Raw genomic sequence first — 10,190 nt, 5'->3', positions numbered from 1 at the left:
CGTTTTTGTATGTGTGACAAGGATTCGTTGCTAAAAATCCCAGGTGGTCACCCATCCGGGAACTAGCAACGTCGGCCGTTACGTACACTCAGTGCGTTTCCGCAGTTGAGTGTACGCACTGCACCACACCAAGCCACATAATATAATCTATTATTTAATAACCATGCAATTCAAATATATAATATAATTGCAGGTACCTATTATGAAAAATTGTTATAATTAATCATTTCTTTTGTATCTGAAATTAGAGATTAATTCAATTATTGTAATAGCTTTATAATTATTGATAATTGGTGGCAACGAAAAACAATTAGGTATATTACATTTATTATACCACAAAAATATTATTTCAAGACATAATCAAATATAGTTTTAATTTTAAATCTTTGTGTGATAATAATTGATACAAATGTATAATATAAATCACAATGTCATTTGAGGTAAACATTTAAACATACTATTGATACAAAAAAAACCTTCAAAGTATTATAATTTATTACATAATGAACATTTTAAAATAAAAATTATAATCTTTAAGCTAGGAGATGGTTTTTGTTTTATCAAATTATGTTTCTGAATTTCTTCTGAGTATTATTATATTATACTGTAATGCTTATCTTGAGTTTCTGCAGTTGATACGGCGTGTATTGCATCATTGTTCATAACCTAAATAATTTATATTATAATATTATAGTTTAAAAATAATGTAAAATTTTGGATTTTGGGTTTTTATTTTTAATCTTCTACGATAAACCTTCTACAACAGTAACACAACACATTTGCCGGTGCCATAGTAGTGTATTGGTATCTGAATATTTCCGAACAAAAATCGTCACGAGGCTTAACATCTTTCCAACATTGGCCTCTGCATCCTAATACTTGGCTTACAGACAGAACCAACAGAAAGGCGAAAATCAGAAGTTTCGCGTAACCACTCATTTCGGCTTAGAGATGTATAGTACAGCTTGTCAGTCGTCAGATTATGTTTACCGTGAGATTTTTTCTGTAAATAGAAATCAAAACTATAGTATGGATATTGAACGAACAAGATTTTTACAATTGTTCATTTAACAACAGTAACGTTTATTGATCCATCAACCATAACATAAATGCGATAATTGAATCGTTGAAATAAATAATTATAGAGGATGGTTTAAATTAAATAAGGCTAAAAATCCTAAATATAAGAATCCGGCTACTATTAAAAATATACAGGCCACACCTAAACTGCGCTCCATGTTAAAAATGTATAACGTAAACTGTACCTACCACGTTTGTTATTAAAATTTTTTATATGAAATAAATGACTTTTATGTTATGACGCACAACTTAATAAAATCAAAATTAATATTTACATGTATTTATTAAAGTATCTATAATATTGTGTACTTTTTCAATAAAACCTCAAAAATATTTATTTTGTCCAAAACCGTTGTATAATACATTAAATAGAAACATAACTGCATAAAATTAAATAAAATAAAATGAAATAAACCCTTTAAATATCAAAATTCTATAACCAAAAAAAAAAAAAAAAAAAAAATGCGAAAAATTAGAAAGTTTAATCAATAAATATATTAGTGGTGAAACACCAATTGTTCAATGTGTATTAAAAATATGTTCATATATTTTGTCCCGATATTGTATTTTTTAATACAATTTGTTGTATTGTTTATTTTATTCTATTAATTATTTATATTATTCATATTAATATATTAATATATGGTTCTAAAAACTAAGTATAAATTAGAGAATATTTATTTTTACTTAGTTTTGTTTGATTAAAGAGCTTATAATTGTTTTTAAATTTTACTCGGGCATAGTTTACATGCTACATTTTACACTTGATATAATTTATTTAAATTTAAATATGATTTAATATCTTTAAAAAAATATTATGTTTTAGTAAATGCTATTTAAAAATGTAAGTTTTATTGAAATTAAATATACATATGTAGTGTGTAAAATCCATAAAATCTATTATAATACCTATTATATAAATATAATAACATACTACATAATGATTAATCTTACCAAAGCACTTTGGTCAATATTTGCTGTCGACGTTGTAGCTCGTTGATCTCTATAACTGTAAATTGAATGGATACTAAACTGAACACGAGCATTTACACAGACTATGTACATAATGATAAGGCCGCGCTCCACGCACGATTTAAATATATCGTATTAAATGGGATAATAATATTTTTTAATTATTGTACACATCAATATTTTACATCACAATCAGTCTATGTTGTTCAAATACTATTTAATAAATCCCATTCCGTTATTTTATTTTAATTTATAGGTTCATAGTTGGTTTTATAAATATAAGAAAAAATTTACATATTATAGTATTATGTTAAATAATTTATTAAAACAACAGATGCCTACTGAAGAAATACGTGACGTCTGTACCAAGGTCGCCAAAAAAAAAAAATTAAAAAATCAAGCCTTGCCATTTTATTTCATGAAACCCAACGCATACAATCTCAATCCTCAACGTGCTGTTTTACATATTAATAGAAAAACTCATCCACTTATTATTCCAGTGTACTATTAAAAGCTCTAGATTAAAAAGATCTTTAGAAATATTATAGCTTAGGCATTGATTACCTAATTAATGGTTATACCTAATAGAGATGTAAGCTTGAAAATGTTCAATTGAAAATTTTATTTTTCATTAAAAATTTCTGAAAATTTTCAACTTTCTTTGAAAACTTGAACATTTTGAAAATTTGTTTTTTTGTACTTTTCTTAAATTAATTAATTTTTAAGTTTAAATATATTTAAATACTTTATAAAATTACTGTTTCATTTTTATTTAAATTATTACAAGTATAACGTCAGAGTCAAGCAAAACACTAATGATAAAAAAAAATATATAATTTGGGTAGAATCGAGGAAGTGACTCAAACAATAAATTACCTACGTTAAAAATTGAAAAATCAATAATTGTAATAAAACGATTATACACTCATAATTTATACTGAAATAAATATACAACATTTTTAATAAAAGATAAAAATGCACATTTATTACCGAGTTAAATATTATATATTGATATAGGTATATATTATTTATATTAAAATGGGTAAATGGTAATAAAAGTACATATTTTAAAATATTATTATGAAGGTTAAATATACTACAACTATATAATATCAAAAGATTTAATTAGTAAGAAATAAATATGATACATTTTCACCAAAAAAAAATGTTCATGAAAATGTACATCACTATAGTTATACCTTATAATAATAATACAATTTATCCATTGCAGGGCTATATTATACGATATGATTTTTGAAGCCAAACTATGATATTAATGATTGTTGTTTGTCAATTGTATAAATACATTTCCGTTTTGAGTATTTGTAAATTAGTAGCTACTAAGTACTAACTAGTAGTACTTAAACCCTAATCATTGCTGTTACGCGTTTAAACTTCAATTATATAAAGCATTTAAAAGTGACTAACAACTAATAATTAGCGTGTTGGTATAATATTTATAATATACAAACATATTATGATAGATAATAATAATAATCGTTATTAGGGAAAATAAATCCCAATTTACATAATAAAATGAAACATAGAATAAGTTATAGTATATAATTTTCTAGAGAAAAAAAATTCAATGATAAATACAGATCAAGAATACAAAAATATATATATAATTAACTAATAAATACATAAGCTTAGAATAGCTTAGTTAGTTCAATGAGGGATAAATGAAAATAATGAAGATGATATATTGTATTATAGAAGTAAATATTAAAATAATATGAAAAGGAGATTTTTTTGAAATATTAGTTGGGTAAGTAAAATAAAGATTTATTTCTAACAATATGTAAATTTATTCTAAAATTAGGACGCTCAATTAGTTCAAGACAACTCAAGATTTTTTTATTTACCGTATTTAATAGAAAGATTGTTAAGAGTATAATTATAAAGAATTGTTTTCTGTGGAAAGAAAACAAAATAGTTTTAAATATTCTTATGTTTAAAGACACGCCGTTCATATTATTATGTAGTATTAACATCCGAGTATATTATTATAAAATGTAATTATAGATAAAGTTTCTAAGTATAATAATACATAATAAAATAATATATAATATGTATGATATTATATTACCTATATTATATTGTAGAATAATATTGAGATCAAACGAAATAATCGAGTCTAAGTTTAATCATTGGTTAAAGGAATTATTATTTGATATTTCCGCGATAAAATCATGAACGTTATAATTACAGTTCAGTATATTCAGACTACAGTAAAGTTATATAATTATATAGCATAAGTATTAGTATGATACAACTGGAATAGCAGTGGGTACTCAATATAACACAAATCACCATTGTCATTATAATAAAACACACAGATTTAACCGACTGTTTAGTCTAAAATAATAGAGTACAATGTAAAAAACGTGCAAAACAATGATCACAATAAAATATTATTATACGTTATACAAATATACTAATATGAAACAAACAAATTATGCAAATCATGTGAAAAAATTTCGTTGCTTATGATTCATGTGCTAATGGTTTCCAATAGTGAAGAAGAGTGAACAAAAACAATATCCAAATAAAATATCATACAAATAGAATACTAATAGACTTCTCATAATACTAATGGGCAAATGGCTGCCAACCCATTAGCATGATTATCATGTTCAACAAATAAAGCAAACTAATCGCACAGGTAACTTAAAATAAGTCATAAGGACATAAGAACAATTAAATAATTTTAGTAATTGTTTATCGAAATTCAACTATAAGATTTGAAGACCTTGGGGAAACAACCAGACACGTCCTATTTTTCAAAATTTTCAGCAGACAAAATAAAAACGTTTTAAATTCCAGAAATTTTTTTTAGAATTTTTTGAAGAATGTCAGATTTCAGTATTATAATTGGTAAGTATAACACATGAACTTTTAAATAATGCCTAACTCTCAATACTAAGAAAGCAATAAAATATTGTTTGGATATATCTTATTGCAACGTAATTGAAAACCCATAAATCTAACAACATAATAATATAATATATTTCTGACTATTTTTGAATAAATATATAATAAAGACTTTTGATTACCTTTGAAAATGATACATAAATAAAACAATAATACTACATAGTTTTTTCATCTGAAATATATTATTATTATTAAGCTCAATAACAAATTTTAATATTTACAAATTGTAAATTACAATAACAAAATATATACTATGTCAGTCTTTTGACAAAGTATATATGATAATAATTTGCGTACCTACAATGAGTATCACAGTAGTAGGTACTCTCTATTTGATTATTAACAGTACCTCTATATATCATGTATAATAATTAATAACTAATTCAAATATACAAAATAACAATCAAATTCTTATAATTATATTATCACACTTTAAAAATATATAAATTAATTTTTATTGCATTTACTTAAGTGATTACACGCCGTAGATATCTAAATTTATCAAATTAGTGCTTCATTCAGTCGTGTCTAGGATACATTTTAAAATTGCCATTTTAGCGTCCTCATTAGACAATTAAGGAAAATTATTTAAGATAAATAATGCTGTAAATTATAATATTATAGGCGATAAAAAAAAAAGTTAAGCACATTATGAAATACAATATACAACTCAACAATGTTTAGTGGTCATAGAGTTGCAGGTATGACTAGAAAAAACGATCACAATTCATCATGATATTATACGTAGTGTCCATCATGTTTTGTTCCCTCCAATAATTGCTTATCTGTGTATAATAATTTTAAAATATGGTATTTTAGAAAATTATTACCTGGGTGCTGTAATAATAATTTAAAAGATCAAGAAAATGTATTTGCTTTCGTGTCTTTTAACATGCATAGTTCAGAATTTTGATCACCGATATATTCGTTAAATGATTAAATCATATTACGTGCGTTTTAAAGCCGAGGGTGATACACAGAGCATGGAGCGTTAAGACACGGTTAAACACTCTGTATATGTCCATATATTAGCATCATACGATCGTTAAAATTATAGTCTTCGGACCATACTGTTGGTGGTGTTTCAGCAAAACGGAATAAAAAAGTAGAATTCATAGATTAATGTGTCTGAATACTATATTTTATTACCTCGCAGCATAGATGAACTTGTAACATAATAAAATGAGATACCTATAACTAATATATTTACTACTTTTTTTTCATACTTACGTAGTATATTTGTTGATTAACGTATATAATATATGCAGCTTTTTTTAATAATGAATAATATGCTACTTAGTCGTCTGATAATTTTATGGGTATCGTGCGAAAATCCGAACACGATATCATACGAGACGAGTATTAGGTATATATGGGCATATAATGATATTATAATATACATTTACTATGTAATATTAGCATATATATTATTATCCACCATGTATATCTTTCGTGTAAATCTTTAAATTTATTCATCGGAACGCTGCACGTGTAAAGGGTACCTTATATATGTGAAGATAATGTTATGTATATCTGTGCGTGCAAAAAAATTATCAAACGAGGAAAACTGGTTTTTCGGACCGTGGTCGAAATCGCAAGGCCAAACCAGTGCCAACGTCCCGGACGAATGTCCAAGAGCGAGCGACAGATACCGAAAAATGAAAAAAAAAACTTGCGCACTGCACGCGGGCGGATTTAGCACTAAATAAAACGGCGAGTGACCGACGATACCGAATCAGACGTCTTTGGAAATCGCTCGAAGAACCAAGAAATAGTGGTCCGCTGCGGTCAGCAATATAATAATCACTATCGTTATTACCGTACTGAGGACGAAAGAAACTGCAAACATGAGCGCCTGCAAACTCGTCTTGGTACGTATTTTACTATGAATTGTTATTTTAATGCACCTCCTCGCAAGTACCCACCAAATTGAACTATCGCGTTTGTCAAATCACTAATATCACGTCATACTCTCGCGTTTTTTTTTAATATTTCGTAAAAATGTTCATGATTCAATCCCGCTGAACTCGAACGACTATAATATGTTATATTATTAATTCGAGTTTTCTATGATTACCGCAGATAGTTTTCAGTTAGATTCGGTCCAGACTTAAATTTGGTACGGGTACATGTTATCATGGTTTATGTCTATTTTGCCGACACTCAATTTGCCACACTGTCTAGTTTTTAATGGTTTTTAATTATATTATGGAGTTCGCGCTTCTTGGCATAGCAATACAGTAGGTAATTATAATAGATACCTACTGCCGACATTTGTGAACCTATCTCTGCGTATATTATAAATTAATAAAAAGTCCACTGTGGTTTTCAAATAAAAATTATGATTTTATTTTGCAGTAATATTTGACTGGGTGAACTTGAGCATTATTATTTTATTTTTTTCCACCATTATGGGATGGTTTAAATTTTAAAATAAATTTGTAAAAATCGGGACTCCCGCTTGATGTGAACAATTATGATGATATTCATAAAATACACTAAACAAGTATGAATACCATAAAGTATAAATGCGTAGAAAATTGTGGCGGAATTCGTGGAATATTGAAACATTTGTATGTGTGTAGTATTAAACCACATAATTATATCGTTACGTTACGTTATATTTCTTTTTATTTATTATATCAGATATTATGTTGTATGTATATAAATTAAAAAGACGTGAATTATACTGATTAACGATGAATTTCGTGTTGGCGAACTGAGAATTCACCAATAATGTATATTATATTTTTAATTATTTGAACAATAAGAAGTCAATTTTCCTTATACTGTCTTAAATACTGCGATGGTCGCCGTCTAATCCATCTACTGGACAATCAGGACCGTCGCATATTATATTATGTAGGTACTGCCGACTACAAATACGATATTTTTTTAGTCCGAATCAAACATTAAAAAATTAAGCCACATTTCGCTGTTAATCGAAATTTCCCTTAGATTCGCTTAATCCAGACAAACGCCTCTTTACCGGTTAGATAAAAAGGTAATGAAAAGGTAAACTCCGCCAGTTTTATTTTCTTACATGTAATGGGTATATGAAAACTCCGCCAGTATTAATTAGGCCTTCCTAATATAAAACTAAATGATATTTTTCTAGTAAGTACCTAAACTCAAAAATTCAAAATGAAAATTAAATGTTAGAAAAAGCTATAAATACTAAATAATTATAATAGTTGATTTATATTTGACTTAATGGTTTGAATATCTATTAATTGTTTCTCATAATTTTAGTTTTCAGTTCAAAATATTATAAGTAGGTACCTATTACAACATATTATGTCATAATAATATAATATATCTACATATTATTTTTTGATTATTAGTTATCACAATTGTCTATCATTATTTTTTAACATCATACTGGCCATTGCAATTTGTATGATTTGTTCGAACATTTATTATTTTTATTTTTAAGTTTTTTATATACTTTGGTATACATATACTTAATTAATAAGGATAATAATTACTATAAAATTATGATTTTTTTGTTTAATAATAATCTGCTTATTATATTAATTGTATAGTGTATACTGTTACTTCATTTTTTTCACTGGCAGAGTTTACATGAACCCAATTTTACCTGTTTTATTTTCCTAGCGGAGTTTACACTAAAAAAAGGTTCTTATGGCGGAGTTTACATGCGCCCGTTCCATTATGATGTTCACATTTTGTGAATTATTTCAGAACCTAGATTCTAAATAAGTATAGTTGATAATTGTCATATAAAATATTGTTTTGAATAATAAATGTATTGTTTTAACTACACCTCTACCTTAAATTAATTCTATTTTATAAAATTTTATAAAAAATTTATGAGTGAATATTATATAAAAATAAATAGTTTTAAAAATAAATTTTAAATTAAAATCATGTAATAGAAAAAAAAGGAATTATTACCAATATTTCATAGTTTTTTAGGTTCTGTTAGGTATTTAACTGCTATTAAAATATTATTCATAGCGTAGATTTCTATAAATGTTCATAACTTGTATAGTATATTATGTAAAATCATAATTATTATTTTGTATTTTGCAGTGTGTATTTTTGGCAGCTACTCTGGCCCTTGCAACAGCTACACCAACCGGATTTATCGGATTTAGCAGTGGTTACGGTGGTGGTTACGGCGGTGGTTATGGCGGTGGATCTTACGGTGGCTATGGAGGTCACAGAGGAGGTTATGACAGTTATGGAAGCGGCTATGGAGTAGGTGTTGGAATTGGTTTCACTGGAGGTAAGATATGCTTTAAGGATGACCATATAATTGGTAAACAATATATTCAACAAATTCGTTTGATTTTCCAGGTTACAGTGGCTACGGTCAACAAGGATACGGTGGTCACGGCTACAATGATGGATACGGTTACAATAGCGGATACGGCCAGCAGGGTGGATACTATGGTGGTAACCAGGGTTATGGACATGGTTACGGAAACGGCTACGGAAACAATTACGGACACGGCTACGGACACGGACACTATTAATCATACCATATTATATAATAATTATAACACAAGCACAGCTCAACGTCCATCTCAATTTAATTGAATTAACTATGTTTTTTCTGTAAAATGTATACCTAGACCTAACAGTTGTATACATATTTAATAAACTGAAGATTTTTTTTTTAATTTTAATTTTACCTATTTGATTTTTAAATTGATATAAAATCTAGCTGCCAGAAATTGCCTAGTGATTCTTTATAATTCATGTGTAAATGAGCTCGAGAATGTGAATTATTTTACTAAGTGGTTAAACAATTAAGCCAAGCAGACAGGTAGTATAGATACCACAAGAACCTAAATCAATATTATTATTATTATAATAAAATATTAATATTATTTTAAATAAATTATTTACAGTCGTTAAATAAAACAAGTTTTTTAATCATAAAAATTCATTAAATATTCAAATCTAAACCGGCATATATAATCATTAAAAGATTAACCGTATAGCTATTAATTAATAATTATCAATATTGTAAATTGAAATCACCATAATGTTTATTCGTCATGAAATCAATAATAAATTATCCGTAGTAATTGACTTTTGAATATAATTAAATGAAAGTACCCTACAAAAGAATACAACTACCGCGTGGTATCTATTATTTACATTTACAAATATTGTTTTAGAAAAAATATATGTGTATGAATAATTTCATTTAAAATTGACAAAATATAGTA

At 26.5% G+C, this 10,190-nt stretch overlaps 1 protein-coding gene and 1 long non-coding RNA gene across 3 annotated transcripts; one reads left to right on the top strand and one right to left on the bottom strand.

Moving 5' to 3' along the window:
- Positions 1-260: 260 nt before the first annotated feature.
- Positions 261-2,195, bottom strand: LOC100574884. 2 transcript variants are annotated; one of them, XR_510688.3, is made up of 3 exons: positions 2,035-2,176; positions 755-1,003; positions 509-666 (listed from the first exon to the last, which is right to left on the bottom strand). It is a non-coding gene; the product is annotated as an uncharacterized LOC100574884 (long non-coding RNA). The 2 variants fall into 2 exon arrangements; XR_510689.3 differs by having other exon boundaries at positions 261-1,003; positions 2,035-2,195.
- A 4,525-nt stretch (positions 2,196-6,720) lies between these two features.
- Positions 6,721-9,874, top strand: ACYPI38370 (uncharacterized LOC100574789). The gene is given in 3 exon segments (NM_001246053.1): positions 6,721-6,857; positions 9,043-9,238; positions 9,310-9,874. Coding segments are annotated over 3 exon segments (399 nt in total). The 5' UTR covers positions 6,721-6,833; the 3' UTR covers positions 9,489-9,874.
- Positions 9,875-10,190: the final 316 nt, after the last annotated feature.

The sequence above is a fragment of the Acyrthosiphon pisum genome, chromosome A1 (genome assembly GCF_005508785.2).
Source record: "Acyrthosiphon pisum isolate AL4f chromosome A1, pea_aphid_22Mar2018_4r6ur, whole genome shotgun sequence".
Taxonomy (NCBI): domain Eukaryota; kingdom Metazoa; phylum Arthropoda; class Insecta; order Hemiptera; family Aphididae; genus Acyrthosiphon; species Acyrthosiphon pisum.
This window is presented reverse-complemented; position numbering and strand designations above follow the sequence as displayed.